Genomic DNA, 25,972 nt, shown 5'->3' with positions numbered 1-25,972 from the left:
ATTTTTAAAAAACTGAATGTCATGCAAAAAACGTTATGCAGTTTTGTCCTACCTTACTTAGAAGGTACTAGAAACTGGTGAAAAGTTGGGACCCTCACGCTCTGAGCTCCGATTGATGCATTTGAGCGATACAAGTCATAAACCACTCCCACTTCCATCACACACTTTCAGATGATTTTTAATCCTCTTACAAATTACAAACATTTAGGTGTTTCTTGTTGCCTTGCTCTCATTACAGCCATCTTCTTTCCTCTTTATCTCTGCCTACCCCACCTAGCCCCTTAACACCCAACCTCCTCCTCTCTAACTAATCCTATACCCTTAAGCACCTCTTCCATATCTTTAACCTTTCACTGTAAACCTGACTGAGAAGAGTCTAGGCCGCCTGAGGATTCGACATAGCTAGAGAGGTGTTTGTTGACATATCTCTCTAGTACTTTACTCAGAAATGGCAAGAGTGAGATGGGACTGAGATTGGTCAGGTCAGTCAGAGGGGCCTTAGTTTTCTTTCGAAAGGCATTATCTGTGCTGCTTTCCATCTTACTTGAGAGACTCCACGTTTTTTCTCAATGGCTGACTATCCACTGTGCAGTATAGCCTCACTCTAATAACCTTGTGTTGAAGCTGGGGGTAAGAGAGCGATTGTGAAAGGAACATACATCCCGCATGTCTGCAGCTCCAAATTCTGCATTGGCAACCCCCCTGTTCGGCATTGCAGCAACAGAGTTCGGAAGCTGAAAGACCTACACTCCCTGCACCAGCAAGTCCTCATCATCCGAACTACCTGCTAACAGTGAGACTAGATACTACAGCTCACCTGCCCAAAACTACCCACTTCAGGCAACCCGTGTAACACAAGGAGCCAGAACACAGCTAAGTTTGATACAAAAAAGCAAAACCTGGGGTCAAGCCTTTTCTTGTCTATGCTTATGGATCTGGAATGTGTGATGCCCCTCACTGCCTGAGATAGCTATATTGCTGAGAAATGTGGCTGAGGTGGCAAGTAAGTGCAGAGTACAAGGATTACTGTGGCAGCATCAGCACTGACCTGGATCCTGTAAGTGGAAATCTGATGGGATAGACCAGAGTTTGTATGTGTCTACGCTCCGGGCCCTTCGGCGGGAAACCACAAGGAAATCTTGAGTACAGTACTGAGGGTCCTGGGCCGACTGAGGGCAACTGTGTTCTTCATGGGGGTGAGACCGGCCTGGGCATCTCCGTTTGGCAGGCTACTTGGAGGAAAGGGAGCCCCATGGGCATGAAACTGATCGCCATTAGGCTCCTTGGACACTCTGCGCAAGGTGCAAATCTCTGTTACTTCCTAGGATTGGAGCAATATCCGACTGGCCTGCTGATCCGGGGATACTGCCAAAGGCCTGATTTCACACACTACATACCACTCTCTCTGAGCTTTTTTTATAACTCCAGTCATCTGTTTTCTATGCTCATCCATCTAAGCGTTTCAAAGGGGCAAGGCAGTCCCCTGTTGACCCCAAGATGGCTGCCATAGTGGTCCCCTCCACGTTGTTGTACTTCCCTGGAACAATAATTGGACATTGACCAGACCTTTAACCTATCCCCTTACCTGCATACAAATCAGAAATTGAACCTGCGGAACTTACCCCAGACTGTTGAGACCAAGCGATTTGGCTGATGCCTGGTGGAGCTACCTGATAGCTAAAAGAGGAGATTGGTTGTGGAACATATTACCTGTAAAACCAGTTGTGTCGTTTATGCACTACAGTGCACATTCGGAAAATCATAGGTGGGGAGCACAACAAATAAAGTAAAACTGATAATCTTGCAACATCTACAAGCAATAGAAAAATATGCTTTTTTCTTATCCTATTGCCAAACACTTTTGGGAGAAACATGAAGGAAAAACACAAGGGTTAACTTTCTTTGGTGTGAAACATGTAAAGGCTGGAGAACAAGGGGGCAACCAAGAACTGGTTCTGAGAAGGACGGAATTGAGACTGATAATATCATTGGGGACAGAGGCTCCTCTTGGCCATAATATGGATGCAGAATTATAAATTAAACTTTTCGTGTGCACTGGTTAATAATAACTTTTTTAATCCCCAAAAACATTTTAAAGATTTTATGAACTCTGTAACTTTGTGATTTTTTGCCTTTTATCTCCCCCTTCTTATGATAAATGTACCTCCTTGAATGCACTTTACTGAAAATGTTTTGAGAGCTTTGAATGATATTTAAAGAATGTAATAAGCTCTTAACTTTGTGATTGATGATATAAGTACACGTATTTGCATTAGCACTTTGGCGGCAACATTGGAAAATCGTAATAATAGGTACAGTTAAGGAGATTGGCCCCTCAAATTCACTGAGTAACAAACACACTGATTTGTACCAGCACTTTTTAGGCCATATGGGAAAATGGCAAAACGCTATAGGTTCCTGATTAGATGAGACACACTTTATCAACATTAGCACTTTAGGCCTTATGGGAAATTGGAAATATAAAATAGGTCCCTCATTAAACCTTTAGTGATAGGCACCTTATTAGCATTAGCACTTTAGATTGATAATGCAGAACTAAAATTGATAAAGTAATCAGAATAGGAGGGGATCAGTTAATAAAATCTGATACAATTATGTATAGTGGAAATCCTATGTTGGCCCTGTCTCCTTAGGACACTACCCAAATATAGCAAATGATAGTACTTTACATTTACTGCATATTGGGAATGAACAAGTCATTGTATATTGGAAGGGACATGAACCCTGAATAGTATTTTACACCCAGAGATAAATACTAACTCATCTGTCTTCCTTAATGATACTGTGCAGTCACATGTAGTTGTGCTGGCTGGAAAGTCTGACTTGCACTTTTTTGATAATGAACCAAAATAGACCTAATATGTACTTTTGTATTCATGCATTGAAATATCCCTTCCTCGCAGAAAATCATCTCATATTGAATTCTTATGAGGATGAATCAATGGATCTTGAGCATGGTCATGATATATTACCAGTAACTTTTGTAAACAAATCTTTTTCTAAATGTTTTTCACTTTTCATCACTAGTTTTCTGTCACTTTAAACAGTCTCTAAAAGTACCAAGAACAAATATCTGCCATAAGTTTTGTTCCCGAGCATGCCAAATGTAAAAAGTGTTTCGTTTCACTTTTTACAATGTTTTAGATCTAGAAATGTGTTCAATGTTGTACTTTACTGTAATGAGACATGATTATGTTTAATCTACACCTTAAAAACATGTTAGCGGTTTTTACGCTTCAGTGGTAAAAATGGAGGTATGCTTCTGAACAGCGAAGTTGGAACGTGATCGCTCTAGTTGTTTTTAACGAAATCAAAGATGGACTTAACCACAGGCTGTTAAAAGGAGTGTATTTCACGTTAGGACTTTATGGTCCAGCTGAAGGTGGAAACACTGAAACGTGTCAGCCGTCTTTTCTCTTACTCGCACTTTATGATGATTATTGGATGGAAAAACTAAAATCAAGAAGAAACCTTAGCACCTTGATTGTGTGCCACTCTCCTCGCTATGCCCAGTCTCGGGAAAGTATCTGTCGAGATATATATATATATATATATATATATATGAAACGAAAGAATTCTAGTTTCCTTAATAGAATCCAGACGAGCCCATAATCCTTGTCAAGTATTTATTTATGGCACAGCAAACGACTGAGATAACGCGTTTCGAACAACCCTGGTTGTTCTTGGTCACATATATGTATATATATATATGCTTCATACTTCCCTGCAGAATATGACATACTTATATTTTTGTGGTAAAGGCATATTCATTGTAAAATTTTGCGTGGTAAAGACGTATGCGTTGTAAAGGCATTGTTGTTAAGCATCTGTGGTAAAGGCAATCGTGGTTCCGTCATACATCCGCTTAATGTATCTATTTGCCATAATACACTGTGTTAAAACCAATAGCCTTTTAAGCCTCCCTTCATCATTACCTGCTGTCCTTTAGACACCTTGGGGTCAAATTTGACAGTCCAATATTCTTGTCTTCCTTCACCTCCTTAACCTCGATCTCTGTTCATTTCCACCCCATCTATGTCTGCAAGATGTGGTGTGAACTCTGATTCCACTTGACAAAGGCCCTCATAGATACTCAGGTTTTCAGTAAGCTTGAATACAGTAATTGCTCTTGGAAGCTTCCATGCCAATAGGTAGAATTTTAGAGCACCGTTTAATTGTCCTTCTTACTAGTATGTTTTTTTCCCTCATTCGAGTGTGCATTTCAGATATAAAAAAAGGTCTTGTGAGATACCGGTAAGAGACTTGTTCAAACAAACAAAAAAATGTCTGTTAGTGAGATAATTTCTGCACGCACGAGTAAAAAAATTGTGCGAAATTGCCCAATGCCAATTTCAACCTTTTTGGGGAATTTTGTTTGATAAAATACTCGGGAGTTATGCAAATTGTGTCTGCGTAATTAAAGTTTCTCTCAGGCCTACTTCTAATATTCTTATCTGGTCTCTTTTTGAAATGTTTACTACTCATATTCTCATCAACTTGGTGCTCCTCATGACATTAAATGTGACAAGTGTTGCACTGCCCATGCAATTAAAAAGACAAAGCAATCTCCGCTCATTAAACAACTACACAGAAACCAAGGCAAAATTACAACCCAACATAAGTATTTAAGTATTTACTTCAAGGATGTCTAACCATAAACGATGACACAAAGTCCCCACAAGTATATGTAACAAAGGCAAGAACCTTAGGTTCATCAGTTCATGATTTAGGCTACTGGCAATAGCACAAAAAAAGCCTCATCGTTACCCATCTCCAATAAAAAAAATGAGAACTTGTAACTTGTACAAAACTACAATGTTTAGTGAAAGTTGCACAAGAAAGCATGGTTATCAAAGTAATCGAGTTCTTAAATAATAATGAGTGGCAATATGGACAGACCATGCAGTAGCCGATATTAAAAGTGAAAAAAAGAACTCACCGATAATAATTCAGAACTGGCCTTGTGAGTACCTCATAAGCCTTGAGTCTCTTCATAACCGTTTCTGGCTTGTCATCATCACGTTGAACAAGAGGTTCACCAGTGAGGTCGTCAATACCCTGTTCAAATAGTTTAAACAAAATCTTAGTAAATCATATTTCGAACACTGAATAATGAACTCTCCCTCCCTTTCCAAAAGGACCATAAGTAAATGTATTTTTGTGACATTTAGGACCGTATTCATTCTCGAATCTGTAAGGTAGTACTACTGTAGGAGTCTTTTAGGTATTCGTACATGCCTTTATGAACTGGCCCTAAAATGTTTTAAATGGGAATATACATATACAATTAGTACATATAGAAAGAACCGTAACCTCTTTGCACTTTTACTAGTAGGGTATTTGACATTTCGAGACTGGTTCCCCGAATGTATGTTGTACCATACTCATAAATGCTTTTGTGACTTGGCTCCCTAGTGTGGCTCCCCTATAATATAAGGAGGTCATTTCCTAAATGCTCACAGTTTAGTGTGGGGCGAACACAGACACGGCTCCAATGTTGTTTCTATGCTCTCAGTAGTGCATAGGTAATACCAACCACATTTAAAGCGATACAAGCAAAGTCCAAAAAATATACACACCGATTTATACTAAATGCTAGGTTCATGAATAGTACTTACGGCGACTTTGGGAGGACTGAATTCAGTGTTGTAGACTCTACCGCTAGCAGGGTGAATCCAGCGTGCAGTGAGGCGCTGTTTAATGGTGTCAAATGGTACATTTAAATCAATCACAGAGTCTATCTGATGAACTTTATCCAGCGCTTCTGCTTGTGGGACAGTCCTTGGAAAACCTTTTAATGAGAATTAAGAAGCACATTTCAAAACGGTATACTGCAATTTAAAATACATACTTTCATTCTCTTAAATATACTACTAAAACTAGTAATCAAAGATTTATTTATCTGTTTATTTAACAGACCTAAACAATCATTCACAAAGCCAACGGGTCTCGCCTTTAGGACCTTCTGGCTTTGGCAGTGGTTTTTAGAGATGCTGCCCGGTAGTTTAGGTTGACATCACCTGCAATAGGGAAACTCCTCTTTGAGTACTTGATCATTTTATCCCTGCTTGACCAATTTGTAATAAATAAACTTGGAGTATGAAAACTTATGTACATATAGGTAAAGTGTTTCAAACCTTATGAGACTGGGCTACAAGGTGTCAGTTTGCAATTTTTTTTTGAGTTTGAAAAAGATCAAATTTATTGAAAAAGAAAAGGGAAAGGGTAAAAAAGGACTTTTTTTAAAAATACACATAGAAGAGGACTTTAAAAGATCTGATACGTAAGGAAAACGGCATATGACAGTATAACAAGATAAATACAAGTATACTAAAATATGCTAAAATATAAAAAAAATCTGGTCAAACAATAGAACAATGCATAAAATATAGAGAAAGCAGTAATGAGAACAATAATAAAGATAACAAATGAGAATGTCAGGGGGGTTTCAACACTTCTTGGTTCGAAATTTGAGGTACAGAAAAAAGTTTAGCATGATGATCTATAAAATATGTAACTGGGGATCAGTTTGCAATTTAACGTGGGTTTTCAGGGTTTCATGGATCTAACACGGTTTTCTCACAGCACATTTAGGTCACATAACCCTCTTAAACCGATAGAAAGTTCACTACATTTTAAGTCATTCAGTGCTTTTATATATGGTAAATTTATAATCTTTCATTCCTAAAATAAGGCAAAACGTAAGCATCAAATGTACATGCATCAATGCACCATTTTAATTTTTATGGGGACATAAAAGAGGGATTAAAAATAAAAGGCAAACAAAGGCATCCCAACAAAAACAATGCATTAAAAAAAAGTACATGCACCACTACACTCTCACCTGTATGGACATAAGGAGGGAGAGGAAAAAAAACTACTTGGAAAAAAATAGCACATTGGGACAGTCAATGTTGTTTTATAGCTTTGCCCACCCCTTTCTGCAGATCTCTCCTTGGGCTGTAATACAGGCCAGGAGAGATGGAAAATAAACAAACATTGGCAAAGCCAAAGTATCTGGCTTTAGCGTGCCTCCGGCATATAAGCAGGAATTCACAAATGACTTTTACATGCATTGCATACATACACAAATGCTGGATATGGCATTAATGCCTGCATGATTAGCTGGAAAAGTAAAAAAAAATGTCCAATTGCTCTCTGAATAGAATGAGTCTAGGAGACAGAACAGAATATGACCAACCACTTGTGGGACACCCCCGCGCCGCACGGCCACCAGCTGCTGTGTGTGCCCCCTGCCTGCCCTCTGCCTCGCTGCTGCCTCGTTTGCCGGCTGCCGCCGCTGCGAGTGTCTTTTGCCTTGTTTTGACGGTATATTGTGCTTGCTTAGTTTAACCTTATTTTTCCCCTGTTTTACGCTTATTTTGTGCCTTATTTTGTGCCTGTTTTATTGTATTCTCCGTGTGCTCTCCTTCCTTGTTGTCCGCCTACCTCGTCGCCCCCCGCCCTCCCTTCCCGCCACCGCCGCTTGTCCCCGCCCCTTTTGTCTTCTGTAACCCTCCCCGCTCCCGCCTCCCAGCTGCCCCGCCCACCCGCGCACTTCGCCTTAAATGGCGACCGTGCGAACACGCAGCGTTGACGCGCAGCGGGCGCGCCGATTGTGCGCCGAAGGCGCGCCAAAGGTAAGCCCGTCTGCGCCCGTCCGCGCCTGGACCGCGCCCAGGGCCAGGACCCCTGGACCTCGACCTCGAAGACCCCGACCTACCCGCCTGACGTACTCTGCCGCCACCCTCCTCGCTCTCAACACCGGCCGACTCTCAGAATGCCACCAAGCCACTCCAAGACGCACCCACGGACCCTTCAGCTGCCACGCCTGCAAGTTCACCTGCATCCGGACCTGCCGCGCACCAGCACCCGCCAAGCCGAACACCAGCAGCACCCACCTCAAGTGCATCCTGCTCAACACCCGCTCCGTCCACAGACACGCCATCGAACTCTGGAACCTCCTCGACACCACAGCTCCAGACGTTGCCTTCCTCACGGAGACCTGGATGAACGCCTCTTCAGCTCCCGACATCGCCATCGCCATCCCAGAGGGCTACAAGATCGTCCGGAGGGACCGAAACGCCAACCAGATGGGAGGAGGCATCGCCATCATCCACAGGAGCACCATCCGTCTCACGACCAGCACCGACAACACCCTGACCAGCGCCGAACACCTACATTTCCAGATCCACACCAACCCGAACACCACCCTCAGAGGCACCCTGATCTACCGACCCCCTGGACCACGCACGCAATTCAGCGAGGACATCGCCGACTTTATCAGCCCGCATGCCCTCCCCTCCGCCGACTACATCCTCCTGGGAGACCTCAACTTCCATCTGGAGAACAACAACGACCACAACACCAGCACCCTGCTCGACAACCTCGCCAACCTGGGACTCAAGCAACTGGTGTCCACCCCCACCCACCTCGCCGGACACACACTCGACGCCGTCTTCTCATCCAGCACAGACATCGACTTCAGCCACGCCACAGAGCTTCAATGGACGGACCACAGCTGCGTCCACTTCACCTTCAAGAGAACAACGACCCACCATCACCAGCAACAGGCCGCCCGCAGAAGCTGGAACAAGATCACAGCAGACCAGCTCGCCACCTCCCTGAGCCAGCACCCTCCTGCCAGCTCAGCGAACCCCAGCCAGGCCGCCGACAACCTCACGAAGTGGATCAGCAACTGCGCGGACGAACTCGCCCCGCTGAGGACCCCGCCTAGCAGACCCGGCAGCAAGAAGGCCCCATGGTTCACCGACGAACTCAAGAGCTCCAAGAAGAACTGCCGAGCCCTCGAGAAAGTCTGGAAAAGGGAACCGACACCGGACAACAGGACCTCCTACAAACTGGCCACCCGGAAACACCACCAGCTGATCCGCGCCGCCAAGAAAACAGCATTCAAGGACCGGTTGGACAACAACGCACACAACTGCAAGGAACTCTTCAACATCGTGAAAGAGCTTTCCAACCCCAGCGCAGGAAACAACGACATCACCCCTTCGCAAGAACTCTGCAACTCCCTCGCCTCATACTTCCACAACAAGATCGCGGACATACACAGCAGTTTCAACAACCAACCAACGCACACCATGACCGACCAACCACCCCCCCCCACCACCACCCTCCACGCCTGGACTCCGATCAGCACCGAAGACACCATCCACACGATGAACTCCATCCACTCCGGATCACCGACCGACCCCTGCCCTCACCACGTCTTCAACAGGGCCGACGCTGTCATCGCACCCCACCTGCAAGACATCATCAACACCTCCTTCGACACCGCCATCTTCCCTGAGAGCTGGAAACACGCCGAACTCAGCGCTCTACTCAAGAAACCAACAGCGGACCCCACCGACCTCAAGAATTACCGCCCCATCTCGCTCCTCCCGTTTCCAGCCAAAGTCATCGAGAAGACCGTCAACAAGCAGATGGCCGCCTTCCTCGAGACGAACGGATCCCTCGACCCCTCACAGTCCGGCTTCCGAGCCAAACACAGCACCGAGACCGCCCTCATCGCCGCCACCGATGACATCCGAGCCCTGATGGACAATGGAGAAACAGCGGCCCTCATCCTCCTAGACCTCTCCGCGGCCTTCGACACGGTCTGCCACCACACCCTAGTTCGGCGCCTCAGCAACATCAGAATCCAGGACAAGGCGCTGGAATGGATCATCTCCTTCCTCGACGGAAGAACACAGAGAGTCCGCCTACCACCGTACAAGTCAGAGGCCTCCGAAGTCATCTGCGGCGTCCCCCAAGGATCATCCCTGAGCCCCACCCTCTTCAACGTCTACATGAGCCCCCTCGCGGCCATCGTACGCAAACACCACCTCAGCATAATCTCCTACGCCGACGACACCCAGCTGATCCTCTCCCTGACCAACGACCCCACCGCCGCCAGAGCCAACCTGCACGAAGGGATGAAAGAGGTAGCTGAGTGGATGACGACCAGCCGCCTGAAACTGAACTCGGACAAGACGGAGGTCCTCATCCTGGGCTCCTCACCCTCCGCCTGGGACGACTCCTGGTGGCCTCCCGCCCTGGGCACCGCACCCAAACCGACAGACCATGCACGAAACCTGGGCTTCATCCTGGACTCCTCCCTCTCCATGACCAGACAAGTCAACACCGTCTCCTCGGCGTGCTTCAACATCCTACGCATGCTACGGAAGATCTTCTGGTGGATCCCCACAGAGACCAGGAAGACCGTCACCCAGGCCCTCGTCACCAGCCGACTGGACTACGGTAACGCCCTCTACGCCGGTACCACCGCCAAGCTCCAGAAGAGACTCCAGCGGATCCAAAACGCCTCAGCCAGACTCATCCTCGACATCCCACGATCCAGCCACATCTCCGGACATCTGAGAGACCTTCACTGGCTCCCCGTCAACAAGAGAATCACCTTCCGCCTCCTCACCCACGCACACAAAGCCCTGCACGACCAAGGCCCGAGCTACCTCAACAGCCGAGTCAACTTCTACGCTCCCAGACGCCACCTCCGATCAGCCAACCACGCCCTCGCCGCCGTCCCCCGCATCCGAAGAGCGACTACAGGAGGAAGGTCATTCTCCTACCTGGCCGCCAAGACCTGGAACTCCCTCCCGTCCGACCTGCGCCTGACCCAAGACCACCTCTCCTTCAGAAAGAAGCTGAAGACCTGGCTGTTCGAGCAGTAGCGGCACCCCCCCCCCCCCCCAGCGCCTTGAGACCCTACGGGTATGTAGCGCGCTCTATAAATGTCACTGATTGATTGATTGAACAAAGTGATGCTTCAGTCAATGAACTTTTCAGATGTAAAGTAGCCCTAGCGCATAGCAATAATTGCACATTCTGGAAGAGGGATCACTATATTTTTAGAAATTACTAGCACTACATCTTGTATGTAACTGCGCTATTAAGGCAGACCGAAACAAGCATTGGCGAAGCTAATAGGTCTTGCCTTTGGGACCAATATTTTGAAATGTTTTTTTAGAGGTTATGTACAGGTTGCCCAATACGGTGCAGTGACTTAATAGGAAAAAATATCTCTATGACATGGACACTTTTTTCTGTTTTAATTTTCCGATTTAAGGTGGATCACTAGATCAAAAAATAGAAATTATGCAAAAGAATGTTATCACGGGCGCAAAGAAACAGCATGGGAGCGAAAGAGACATAGAGGGTTGGGACTGCACAGAATACGCACAAGAGAGCAAGGAGGAGCCAAGGTGGGGAGGGGAGGGAAGCACACAGGTGAGAGAGCAACATGGTGCTGGTGGGGAAAAAAGCACTGGCGAGCGTGTGCTAAGTGGGTGAGAGGATACAGGTGAGAAAGAGAGTACTGAAAGGGGGGGCAGAGAAGTAAATGAGGGTGACAACACTCTTGTGAAGTGCTTAAACAAAAAGAAAAACATAGTTTCCTAAAATTGTGGAAGGACATAAGTAAAGAGGCTAAAACCAAGGAAGGGAAAGAAGATAAGATGGACAAGTCAAGCCATTGAATAAGAAGCAAGCAAATGAGAGTGACAAAGCCAACCAATGGTAAGCAATAGACTTGTTCTAAGCCCTCTGTAAGCTAACAATACGTCTTTCGCAAACAGAAAACGTGCACTGTCAAGTATGCAAGATATTTAGAGGGCCTTTACCATCACCCTAGGCCTAGTAGGACAAGGTGGAAAGAGACTATCCAACAATTGACACTACCTGGCATTGCTGAGCAGTCAGGGAGAAATCTATTTCTAGGATGACACAAGCCAGTCACTAGTGTAAATTGGGTCCTTAAGAACTGTAGCAAATGGATGTTACATAATTGGACTTAAGTGACCCAAAAAGCTTCATCCTTAATTTGGTCTATGGTAGGTGGACACGCTTGCTCACGTTTCCAATTCATGGCTTCTGCTCCCCTAGGCTAAACTTCTTGCTCATATGTGATTATATGTTACACAATAAAATTATCAATCTACATCATTATCAAGCAGTACGGAATTCAGCGCATCCCTGTTTTGAAGAAAATGGCAACATATTTTTCTAGCTTTAACAGAAACTTTTTATTCTAGTCAATTGTTTTTTTTTTTCAAATTCTAGTTATCTTCCTTAATTAATCACTCTTGTATTTTAATTCTATCACATGATAGATTTTGATTTTATATATATATATATATATATATATATATATATATATATATATTCACTGAAAAAACCATAGGTTTCAGGCCTTATATAGTTAGGAATTAGCATTTAAAAAACCTTGCAAATTCACTGAAAAAACCATAGGTTTCAGGCCTTATATATAGTTAGGAATTAGCATTTAAAAAACCTTTGAAATTCACTGAAAAAACCATAGGTTTCAGGAGTTATATAGTTAGGAATTAGCTTTTAAAAAACCTTTGAAATTCACTCAAAAAAGTTATAAGTTTTAGTGGTGTTATAGTTAGCTGGACATTTTACTCATACAAAACCATTGAAATTGCTCCTATATAGTTAGTTGTACTAACTATATTTCGCGCACCCGCAATCCACTGCTGATGATGTCACATATTAGATCATTCATGACATGGTCAGTGACATCACTGATGACATCTCAAATGACATCACTGATGACATATATAAACATATATAATCTGCATATCCATATAAATACAAATATAAATGCATGCATACATATACATATATGCATACATATGCATGTTATTCACATGAACATTTTAAAAACACTAATAAAAGCAAAGCTAAAAAGCCACCTCATTACAAACAGAATGGCTTTAACTTAAATGAGGGCGAGATCTATTGCATTTTCAATGCTTGTTTGGTTCCATCAAGAAGGCATTCAGATGTGTCACACATTTGCCATAAATTCTGAATGTTAGCACTCTAGTTGCTCATTAGATCACTGTAGTAAAGCTACTGCTCACCAGGGAAGTCTGCTGCTGGTATTCAAAGTGCATGTTTCAGTCTGCATGTCAGAATTTCTTTAATGAAATAGAAGAGGATTTGAGAAGTCACTCAAAATGTGCCCTAATTTTTCTTTCTTCAGCACTAATCATAATTTCTATGGCAAAATGAACCCCCTCATTTTGTTCCTTTGCAAATTAAATGTTTTAAGTGTTAACACTTTATTCCAATCAAGATGACTTCAGGTGTGCCATACTTTTGTCATAAGTAAGACTGTTAGCGCTCTAGTTGTTCTTTAGAACACTCTGGGACATTCTGTCATTGGGCTATAGTTGGGCTACATCTGGCTGATATTTGGGCTACATTTGTTTTTTTTGTCTCTGGTGGCCATCTTTGGGCTACATTGGGCTACATTTGGGCTCTAACATATATATAGCCCAATGTAGCCCAATATATATTTTTTCAAAGTTAATTTTCCTAAAAACCACTGGAGCACATATCTTGAGACATAGCAAAGGCACATCGGGCTACCAGTCCCTACAATTTTGCCAAGTTTGGTGGAAAACCATTCAGCCGATCGGGCTAAAAGTGAGTCCAACCGCCCTATGGAAATTAACATGGGGAAAACACGTTTTGGGACCCCCCCCTTTTATCTTGGCCCCCGCTTGACGAATCCCCCCCAAACTTTCAGGGAAGGACCGGAACGCCGCGAGGCAACGTTAAGGAAAATTTCAGGAAGATTCCTCAACCGGCGCCAAAGTTATTCCCAATAGAATGTTGCGATTTCCCTATGGAAAACAATCCTAACTATATATATATATATATATATATATATATATATATATATATATATATATCCAAGACAAACAGGTAGCACCAGAAGAGGGAAGCCACTGGAAGCTCAATGCGTTCGTTTTTCTTTATTGCCAAACACCTTGCCAGCATTCACATTCGCCAAAAATACACATCCCAAAATAGCTGCCAGACGCGTTTCAGGATCAAAGTCCTTTCCTCAGTGGCTGGATGTATGAGTGAAATGCACGCTGCAGACCGACTGTTATAATCATGAACACCTGCCACAGTGGGCGTGGCACTTGCAAAGCCTTCTGGTGTTTGAAGTCCGTCCTAATTATTCCCCAGTGGGTGCGTGTCATTTCACTACCAATGTACAAAATAAAATCCCCTGTGGGTAGATGAGAGTCTTGGCGCTGTAAGTGCCTTGCTTTGTAGGTATTTGAACACGAACCTGTGCAAGCTGCAGCCCTGTACTGGAACGAGCACTTCTTCCACCCTTATGCTCTAGCTGCAGTGTTGAGCCAGAACGGGCCTGCCAGGCAGCAGTGGGCTCTCCTCCACGGCCGTGCAAAGCCGTAAATATCCAAGACAAACAGGTAGCACCAGAAGAGGGAAGCCACTGGAAGCTCAATGCGTTCGTTTTTCTTTATTGCCAAACACCTTGCCAGCATTCACATTCGCCAAAAATACACATCCCAAAATAGCTGCCAGACGCGTTTCAGGATCAAAGTCCTTTCCTCAGTGGCTGGATGTATGAGTGAAATGCACGCTGCAGACCGACTGTTATAATCATGAACACCTGCCACAGTGGGCGTGGCACTTGCAAAGCCTTCTGGTGTTTGAAGTCCGTCCTAATTATTCCCCAGTGGGTGCGTGTCATTTCACTACCAATGTACAAAATAAAATCCCCTGTGGGTAGATGAGAGTCTTGGCGCTGTAAGTGCCTTGCTTTGTAGGTATTTGAACACGAACCTGTGCAAGCTGCAGCCCTGTACTGGAACGAGCACTTCTTCCACCCTTATGCTCTAGCTGCAGTGTTGAGCCAGAACGGGCCTGCCAGGCAGCAGTGGGCTCTCCTCCACGGCCGTGCAAAGCCGTAAATATCCAAGACAAACAGGTAGCACCAGAAGAGGGAAGCCACTGGAAGCTCAATGCGTTCGTTTTTCTTTATTGCCAAACACCTTGCCAGCATTCACATTCGCCAAAAATACACATCCCAAAATAGCTGCCAGACGCGTTTCAGGATCAAAGTCCTTTCCTCAGTGGCTGGATGTATGAGTGAAATGCACGCTGCAGACCGACTGTTATAATCATGAACACCTGCCACAGTGGGCGTGGCACTTGCAAAGCCTTCTGGTGTTTGAAGTCCGTCCTAATTATTCCCCAGTGGGTGCGTGTCATTTCACTACCAATGTACAAAATAAAATCCCCTGTGGGTAGATGAGAGTCTTGGCGCTGTAAGTGCCTTGCTTTGTAGGTATTTGAACACAAACCTGTGCAAGCTGCAGCCCTGTACTGGAACGAGCACTTCTTCCACCCTTATGCTCTAGCTGCAGTGTTCGAGCAAAAAGAAACTACAACTTGGAACAAAGCAATCAGAAAGAATAAAATAGGAAGAAATGACTTATCAAAGACTGCTTCCTGGAAAGACCTGCTAGTCCATAGGAATCACGCACCCAAAATAACTAATTGGCTGTAACAGAAAAAGGGTTTCCGCCACTGTAAGGCTTGTAATATAGCACAAATGTACAAGTAACAACTCTATAGAGAATGACTAGGAAATAGTGCATTCCCAAATTGATCACCTGTAAAACGTATTTTGTTGTATATGCCATTATATGTCCATGTGAAAAGTGGTATATCAGCTCAACAGCATTCCCAGTTAAGAAACGTATATTGGAACACTGGCGAGCCATTACCAATAATACCCAAAGTTATAGCAGTGCCAAACATTTCAACGAGGCACACGATAGGGATTGAACAAAAGCTAGATTTGTGGCATAGACACAGTACTGAAACATCCAAGTGGAGGGAACAGAGTAAACCCACTGTGCAGATTAGAATCAAGGTTGATCCTGGAAGTCAGTTGCTTCACCCCCATAGGAATGCATGTTGCCAAAAAGCTACACTTGCAGGGATAATAGTGTGCACCTCCCTTTCTTTGTACTTTTTAGGTGTATTAAATGTTAGTTGTATTTCTTCTTTTTTCAAGAACGTCACAAGTAGGATAGTGTCGGAAAATAGGAAGGCTAATAGGGAGTCTTGTTCTCCTCACCTTTTATTAGTTTTTTACGTGTCTAATTTGTAATTTTGGTACATCATCTTAGATTATTTACTCCTACATATGGATGCTTTTTATCTCCCTACGACGTGGGGGCATGATATGAAGGAGATCTAACGTTAGCCAAACAGAAACAGTTGCTTGTGAACGGAGATCGAACTACATACTCGTGGAATAATTTTTCCTTTAGGTTGAGGTCTGCAAGTGAAGAAGAAGAAGAAGAAACAGCACAGTGAGGAATTAGGACGTTTTTAAATGGCATAATTTTTATATTGAGTGCGGAGGTAGTAAAAGGGGATATATCCACCACTAGCCTCTTGCACATGGTTTTCTTCTCTCTTCTAGGAGAATCTTTAAATTTTTGAAAGATGAAGGTCTAGGGTAGGATGCAGCTGAGGTTTATATTAATGACAAAGCAACTTCACAGCCACTTTTCCGGTGAACAATATTGGCTACTTTGAACCTTATGATTTAACAATCATGGGTATGGATGAGAAATACCAAGAATAAGACTTTACTTAAGATATAGTGCATCTTGAATATAGTATTGGTTCTTAATAAAATAGGCTACTTTGAGCCCTGGAAACTTAGTTTAAAATGGGTATGTTTTTTCCATGAATAACTATAATTCTTTGGGAAAGATTGTATACTTTATAAATCACAATGATGAAGATGCAATTGTATATATTATAATTTTTAATAATTCAAAACATGACAGCACAATAGTACAAATTTAAAGAAAAAAGGTTTTCCTTATATGCCTTTGCAATGCTTTCTGGCACAGCGTCTTTTTACTGTTTGTTTATTTGTTGTGTGTGTTATGATGTAGTTAAAAAGCACAGAGTTGGACCTGAAGTCATGTGATCAAGACCTAGATTTGGTCGAAACACATAGCGTTGTACTGCTATATTAAAAAACGTATGAAATGGGTGGGGATTGGAGTGATGTTGGCAAAACGGGACATAGCGCACAAATGGGGGGCGTCGGCTGCACCGACCTTAGCACAGTGGTGCAGAAACATGGATGTGCTCATGGTAATGGAAAGGGCAGTGTATCAACAAAGAGCTAATCCACGTAAATGGAATAAACTATGGTTGCCCTGGAACACATATAGGGGGGAGCTGTGTGAGCCACTTCCGGAAGAGGAGGATGTAGATAGTTCAGGGGATGAAGATGACGTAGAGTAGGCAAGAAGGGGGAGGTGGGGGGACACGATGGCGGGGAGGAATCCAGGGACTCCCGGGCTCTCCTGGTACAGACAATAGATATGCGATCTGTGGGATACAAAGCCTTCACCACTATACTGTTACAACTAAAATAAGGCATAGTATATCTTGACGACTGCTGAATATCCAATCTGAGAACCTCAAAGTTCAAAGTTATGTATTAAAATGGAAAAGTTGCGCTAACGGTTGGATGTAGCGGAATGTTGACGCTACTCCGACGAATGAATACAGCTGCTGATTTGTCTGTTAAGATGCAACAATCAAATAAAAAATTTTTTTTTTTTTAAACGTATGAAATTCGCTGACATGGAGGGGTTTGTTCCTTAACTGTGACTGGAGGTGATGTTGTGCAAGATATATACATTTTCAACAAAAGTGCTGCACAGGAAGATTCATGACCACAAAACGAGTACCAAAGATTGTTTGCGCTGTGGGAAGGGTCACTCCTGAAGTGGGAATAGTCGCTGATCGAGGGGGGTCGGATAATATATTTAATTAATGGAACTGACCCGCTCTCTCTCTCAATAAGAACTATACTAAATAAATCAAAGCATGTAACATTGTTGTGCATTATGGAACTTTTACCCACAGAGGGAGGTACCCTCTACTTAAGACACTGTGAATCCATATGCACTAGGATTGGTTTATTGAAGTAACCAACAACCAATGGGAGTGTTTCTATGTGCATATGAGTGGACTTGTAATTAGGCCTGGACGGTGAACTCTGTTTCATTCGCTGAGTTTTCTGCACTCCGCGGAGCTCGTGGAGTACAGAAAACTTTGCTCCAGGTAGTGCAGCAATGTTTTTTCCCTGTTTGCGATCGTAAATGGTAAGCGCTAGCACTAGCTGCCGCTCAGGTAGAATTTCTACCCAGGTGGCAGGAAGACCAGCACAAACGGCAGTTCGCACTGCACTACGCCACTAACGGAACTCCGCTGAGTTTTTTTTTGTAACTTCGCTGAGTTCCACATAGCAAAACTCCACGAACTACGCCCAGGCCTGCTTGTAATTCAAGACCCCTGGCGGGAACCAGCCTTTATACAGGCGAATGGTCGCAAAACGAGTCTGCCTGGTACATTAAAACATTCTTTGGTACTCGTTGTGTGCCCCTGAATGTTCCTTTGGAGCGCTTTTGTTGGAAGTATTGATACGTGCAGCCACTCGCAGTTCAAGGAGGCACCCAATCTGAAAAGAGTTTGGCGGTCGGAACAGTGACATTTTGGTGAATATATATATATATATATATATATATATATATATATATATAGTTATTTATGTATTCAGGAGATGAGCTCATTCTCACCAAAAGGCATTGTGGGAATAGCATAAAGATAAATCACGTGAGTTGTCAGAGTAGATGGAAACCACTTCGGGTGACTGTTTATTTGGCGATAGATGAGTTTCAAAAGAAGGCACAATTTTTACCCTTCTGTATTCAAAGAAGTAAGTTTACATAAGTCCGTTGTAAACAATCTTCCCGGAATAACGAGCAATTACGATGGTTCAAGAAATTTGATAGTCAAATCAGTTTTGGGCTTTTTATTCTGTGATTTGAAAGACGTTGCTTCCTTCAGAAGCGTTAGCCTGGCTGAGGGTCGGTTGTGTGTACTTGTTGAATAAGTGGGGTGCCTGTTTATCTGTGGCAGAAAGGTGTGAATTACTTGTGTTGGAAAGAAACGAACTCCAGCCTGCTTCCGCCCACAGCACAGCTCTTCAGACCCCTCGTTTCTCCCACAGTACAACATCAATGGGACTACAATCACTCAAGCTGCCCCCACAGCACTTGTCCTCCCCATAAAACATATGTGCATGCTCAACTTGATTTTTTTACAACAAAAAAGGCCAGCCCAACTGCCATCAGTGGCTCGGTCACGGATGATTTGATTCCGCTCTATTATTATAAATGCAGGGTTTCGTTTCATAGGGCAAGAAAAGGAAATCCTGGACAGAATCAGACACGTCACCTGATGTTCCAGACATATGCCCTCGGCCAAGGGCAGACCGAGCGATTTCCGTGTTTATGAGAACAACTCTCCACATTGTAAGGTTGAAAGCTAAATATTGTGTTTCCAAACGGTCGTACCAAGTCTTTCCAAAGGAAGGGCGCTGCAGCGGAGACGTGTTGCAACCAGTATTAGGCCGCTTCAGCAAAGAAAGAACCGGTCCCAGTGGAGGGAGGGGGGGGGGCTGCATCCTGTGAAGGGAGCTCAAATTGCACTCATCTGCGCGACATCTGCTCATTCGTGAGGGAAAAACGAGGCACAGGGACGGTGCCGTTTTCACAAAAAATCCCTATTTAAACCCGTTTAAAATGCAGATCCAGCAGCCAAAGTATTGTTTCTAGGATTCTGGAGCGCTCGCCTTTTGCAAGCATTTCACAATCCAAGATAAACCATGGCATTTCGGCTACGAGACCTGTGCTTCCGTGCGACAGAAATAACACTTTCTGGTCCAGTTCGGAAGAAGCAACAAAGCGCAAGGCACCATACAGAAAATGCTGCACCCACGTCCCATTCACGGCCTAATATCAAGGTCGAGCTGAGACAGAAAACAGGCCCGGGCACCAAAATAGAAAGGGCCACCATTAATGAGTTAGATAGCTAAAAAGTGGTCCATGTTTGCAAATTAGGGCAATTTTGAACTTGAACTAAAGACATGTCGTAGTAGTTTTTTTCAAGGTAAGGAAGACTGCCTGCCTGACTTCGTGCTTGCTACTTGCAAAGTTTGTTGTAATATCTGGGAAATGAAAAGTAAGAGCCGGCCTAACAGACCATACAACTAGGCCACAACCAGCCAACAAGCATTTACAATGCAATGGTCTCGGCATTATGAAAGGTAGAGCTATTGGCATTGCTCATGACATTTTTTTTTCATTTTTTTTCATTTTTTTAAAAAACATAAATAAATGGTATTGTCATTTACAATGGCAATAGGTGAGCATTAGAGAGTTCTAGAGAGTATTCGCGGACACAGAGCCGTGCACACAGACAGAGCCGCGCACACAGACAGAGAGCCACTCACACACACACACACACACAGAGCCACTCACACACACACACACACACACACAGAGCCACACACACACACAGCCACTCACACACAGAGCCACTCACACACAGAGCCACTCACACACAGAGCCACTCACACACAGAGCCACTCACACACACACACAGAGCCACTCACACACACACACACACAGAGCCACTCACACACACACACACAGAGCCACTCACACACACACACACACACAGAGCCACTCACACACACACACACACACACACACACAGAGCCACTCACACACACACACACACACACAGAGCCACTCACACACACAGACAGAGCCACTCACACACACAGACAGAGCCACTCACACACAGAGCCACTCACACACACACACAGAGCCACTCACACACACAGAGCCACTCACACACACACACACAGAGCCACTCACACACACACGCACAGAGCCACTCACACACACACGCACAGAGCCACTCACACACACAGACAGAGCCACTCACACACACAGACAGAGCCACTCACACACACAGACAGAGCCACTCACAGTGCTGCTCACTTTTCAGCAATATCGTCCAACATACCCTGCCTTTACCTATCATTTGTATCACAGGAATGCTCACAACAATTTACAACTCCTCTCAATTTTCAAAAAGGTACAGCTTTCTACTTTTGAATAAAAGGTCTGTGGCAAAGAAAGCGCCCACCCTGAATCAGAATGACGACTCCCTTTAATGCATCACAGCAAAACCAGTCCTGTCCTTTTCTGAGAATCACAGGCATATCACACTCCTTGGCATTACCACCCTCTGCAGAATCAAGGAAAAAACTTGTAGCAGCACATTTTTAAGTGAAACAATAAGGGAACCTTGGGCTCTCTAGAGAAGGCATGTTTGGCGTCTCTGACTCTTAGGTGCCAATTGTATGGGGGAACTACTGATTGTGTCCGAGAAAAGGCCTGGTGATCAGATATGGTGGACTACCAAATGAGAGAAAAGTAGAGCATCAACACACTCATTTGAAGGTCTAATGTTGGACTGAGATGACGATCCCACCAGCAAATGTTGTGTTATCTATTTTTCCTATGGGAGATCTTGCTGTTTTCTTATGTTATCTCTGAAACCAATAAAATATGTTAAAAAAATGAGTGAACTGATATACACAACTTGCATGAATGATCCCAACCAGTGAGGCTTTACGATGTCCCATTAGTACTCTGTAATTGAGATTTCAATTTATGAAGCAGTTTTCCAGCTGTACATATTGCTATACATACATATGGTCAATCCATTTAGTTATATCATCTCTATTCCGAAGGCAACATACACACATGGGAAAAAAGCATGGGCACCTGGCTCAGGGGGGGCTGGAACCCTGCAGCGAGGGGCTGGCAGGCTTCAGGACAAGGCGAGTGCCGCGGACCAGCCTAGGGGACTGAGATCCAGGGACCGAGGTCCGAGGACTCACTGGCGCTCCCTGCAGCGGCCGGCACTTGTAGGGGGAGGGACGAGCAGCTGGGAGCGGGGTGGGGTCACCGGGCGGCGATAGCAGGGGTGGAAAAGAACAGACAACAGCAGAGGGCAAGGCTGCCCTTAACTACAAAGTACTACTAAGCAGGCTAAATAAAGTGAAAAACGGGCACAGACTACTACAAAACAGAAAACTACAAAAATACTACTAAAACAGGCTATATATGGTGAAAGCGGGCACAGAATAAGGGTTATAGAGCACAATCTACCAGACACAGTGCGGCAGGATGAGGAGACCAGCGGGCTCAGGAAGGGCTCGAACCCTGCAGCGAGGGGCTGGCAGGCTTCAGGACGAGGCGAGTGCCGCGGGTTAAGTGGGTTAAGTATAAAGAGGTCAACCCACCAGCACACAGCTACAAAAGGAGAACAGGTGACTGTGTTTTTGACCAGATGGAATCAAATTCAGTGGCATTCACTGCTGGTATAAACGTGATCCTGGGTAGCATGCGTGATGGGATTAAATGGCAGACAATGTAATAATATTGCCATTAAAAATGTATGCATCCTCATTCAATTACAACTCAATGTTAATAGTACCCCTCTCAATGGTACATATTCTGACCTCGGAAGAAAGAAAAGATTAAATTGGCACTTCACTGCGGTTGACGTTTATTTCACGAGGTTATCTTAGATGCTTGAAAAAGCATGGAAAGCTTGTAGATTCACATCTTTAAAAGCCAGATAAGTGCAAACATTTACTGACAATGTGGCAGAATATGAGAATCCTTTTACAAGGCTGACAAGGAGACACGGACAGCGGGGGCGGGAAAGGAGACACTGACAGCGGGGGGGGAGCGGGAAAGGAGACACTGACAGCGGGGGGGAGCGGGAATGGAGACACGGACAGTGGAGGGGGGGTGGCCGGAAAGGAGGCACGGACAACGGGGGGGGGGGGGCGGGAAAGGAGACACGGACAGCGGGGGGGGCCGGAAAGGAGACACGGACAACGGGGGGGGGGCGGGAAAGGAGACACGGACAGCGGGGGGGGGGCCGGAAAGGAGACACGGACAGCGGGGGGGCGGGAAAGGAGACACGGACAGCGGGGGGGGGGGTGGTTTCCGGAAAGGAGACACGGACAACGGGGGGCGGGGGGCGGGAAAGGAGACACGGACAGCGGGGGGGGTGGCTGGAAAGGAGACACGGACAACAGGGGGGGGGCGGGAAAGGAGACACGGCTAGCGGCACACACACATCATACATAAAGAGAGATGCCACAAGCCCGTGATCAGAGACAGATGAGGCGAGCCTCGGCCATGAAGGTTTCAGTCTAAGGCTCGTTTTTTTTCCTCTACCATGCGCTCATATTAAAAGCGTGCATCTTTAGAGCACGCTACTTACCCGCTAGCACCCACGTGGTGCCTACTTTACTTCACCTCAGCTGTGCGCCCATCCTGGCTGCAAAGAAAGGCCCCTCAGCAAAACGCCCGGGTTGCAATCTCGGCTCAGCAGCGGGCCGTCGCCGCGGTGACGTGGGCAGCTTGAGTCGCGGGAGGAGGGCGGGAACAAACACGGACAGCGGGAGGGGGGCGGGAAAAAGACACGGCGGGGAAGAATACAACGGCCGACCTAATCAGCGGGAGGAGGGCGGAAACAGAGACGGACAGCGGGAGGGGGGCGGGAAAAAGACAGCGGGAAACCAGGACAGCAGCCTACCTCATCTTAAGGAGACTTAAAATGGCGGCCACAAGCTTTTGAAATTTTTCGGAATTGGGGGCGTGGTTTTGCTGTGCTGAGTGACGGACGACGTCACTGTCTAAAGAACAGCAAAACTTACGCCCCCAAATCCGAAAAGGACGGGGCTACATCGGAGTGACGGATCTCTCCTCCAATGGCTGGCCTCCGTTTAGGAAGCCAGCCAATGAAGGAGAGACAGGGCAGGGAGGCGGGACCTTCTGCGCTACTAAGAGTCATTAAATCTCCGGCCTAAGACTGCGCAAACGCAGCCTTTTAAGCCTTCGACCTAAAAACGGCCCCACACACTGGCATGTCTTTTAGGCCAGCCCTTCAGGCCCTGCCCGTTTGCCCTACAGGCCAATGCTACCCTGTTTAGTATCTGAGACACCCGTATCATGTGCTGCCTTCTCCATGGCAGAGTGTCTTGGGTTAAGGGAGCATTCAGTCAGCCAGTCCTTGTATATTATGGTAATCTGGGGCAGGGTTGGATTGGGATTGAAAATCGACCCGGGCACGGAAAACGCCAGCTCAGCGAACCCCAACCAAGCCGCCAACAACCTCACGAGGTGGATCAGCAACTGCGCAGACGACCTCGCTCCACTGAAGACCCCTCCCCCCCCCCCCCGCCAGACCCGGCACCAAGAAAGCATCCTGGTTTACCGACGAACTCAAGAGCTCCAAGAAGAACTGCCGGGCCCTCGAGAAAGCCTGGCGCAGAGACCCAACTACAGACAACACGACCACCTTCAAGCTCGCCACTCGAAAACATCACCAGCTGATCCACGCCACCAAGAAAACCGCATTCAAGGAATGACTGGACAACAACGCCCACAACAGCAAGGAACTCTTCAACATCGTCAAAGAGCTCTCGAACCCTAGCGCCGGAAACAACGACATCACTCCCTTGCAGGACCTCTGCAACTCGCTCGCCTCGTACTTCCACAGCAAGATCGCAGACATACACAACAGTTTCAGCACACAGCGGACGCACCCTACGACCGTACCAACACCCCCACCACCACCCTCTGCGCCTGGACCCTGGTCAACACCGAAGACACCATCTGCACGATGAACTCCATCCACTCCGGATCACCAACCGACCCCTGCCCTCACCACGTCTTCAACAAGGCCGACTCCGTCATCGCACCCCATCTACGGGACATCATCAACGCCTCCTTCGACAACGCCACCTTCCCAGAGAGCTGGAAGCACGCCGAACTCAGCGCCCTACTGAAGAAACCATCAGCGGACCCTTCCGACCTCAAGAACTACCGCCCCATCTCGCTCCTTCCTTTTCCCGCCAAAGTCATCGAGAAGACCGTCAACAGACAGCTGGCCGCCTTCCTCGAGACTAATGGATCCCTCGACCACTCGCAGTCCGGCTTCCGGGCCAACCACAGCACCGAGACCGCCCTCATCGCAGCCACCGACGACATCCGAACCCTGCTCGATAACGGGGAAACAGCGGCCCTCATCCTCCTGGACCTCTCCGCGGCGTTCGACACGGTCTGCCACCGCACCCTAGTGCAGCGCCTCAACAACATCGGAATCCAGGAGAAGGCACTGGAATGGATCATCTCCTTCCTCGCCGGAAGAACACAGAGTCCGCCTCCCCCCGTTCAGATCCGAGGCCACCGAAGTCATCTGCGGCGTACCACAAGGATCATCACTCAGCCCCACGCTGTTCAACATCTACATGAGCCCCCTTGCGGCCATCGCACGCCAACACAACCTCAACATCATCTCCTACGCCGACGACACCCAGCTGATCCTCTCCCTCACCAACGACCCCGCCACCGCCAGAACCAACCTACACGAAGGGATGAAAGACGTAGCAGAGTGGATGATGAACAGCCGCCTGAAACTGAATTCAGACAAGACGAAGTCCTCATCCTGGGATCTTCGCCCTCCGCCTGGGACGACTCCTGGTGGCCCCCTGCCCTGGGCAGCGCACCCAAACCAACAGACCACGCACGCTACCTGGGCTTCATCCTGGACTCCTCCCTCTCCATGACCAGACAAGTCAACGCAGTCTCCTCATCATGATTCAACATCCTACGCATGCTACGTAAGATCTTCCGGTGGATCTCCACCGAAACCAGGAAGACGGTCACACAGGCCCTCGTCACCAGCCGACTGGACAACGGCAACTCCCTCTACGCCGGAACCACAGCCAAACTCCAGAAAAGACTCCAGCGCATTCAGAACGCCTCAGCACGCCTCATCCTGGACATTGCCCGACACAGCCACATCTCCGTACACCTGAGAAACGTGCACTGGCGCCCCGTCAACAAGAGAATCACGTTCCGACTCCTCACCCACGCACACAAAGCTCTCCACAACCAAGGCCCAAGCTACCTCAACGACCGCCTGACCTTCTACACTCCCACCCGCCAGCTTCAATCGACCAGCCACGCCCTCGCCGCCGTCCATCGCATCCGAAGAGCCACAACGGGAGGAAGATCCTTCTCCTACCTGGCGGCCAAGACATGGAACTCCCTCCCCATCCACCTCCGTCTGACCCAAGACCACCTCTCCT

At 46.3% G+C, this 25,972-nt stretch overlaps 1 protein-coding gene across 1 annotated transcript in view; it reads right to left on the bottom strand.

Moving 5' to 3' along the window:
* AK3 (adenylate kinase 3) overlaps window positions 1–25,972 on the bottom strand; it is an 84,572-nt gene that overhangs the window by 1,679 nt on the left and 56,921 nt on the right. The window contains exons 3-4 of the mRNA XM_078675712.1: window positions 5,640–5,812; window positions 4,961–5,079 (exon numbers count right to left, since the gene is read on the bottom strand). Coding sequence (XP_078531838.1) covers window positions 4,961–5,079; window positions 5,640–5,812 — 292 coding nt within the window. The remainder of the gene's footprint in view (window positions 1–4,960; window positions 5,080–5,639; window positions 5,813–25,972) is intronic.

Source organism: Lissotriton helveticus, chromosome 2_1, assembly GCF_964261635.1.
Source record: "Lissotriton helveticus chromosome 2_1, aLisHel1.1, whole genome shotgun sequence".
Lineage (NCBI taxonomy): Eukaryota > Metazoa > Chordata > Amphibia > Caudata > Salamandridae > Lissotriton > Lissotriton helveticus.
This window is presented reverse-complemented; position numbering and strand designations above follow the sequence as displayed.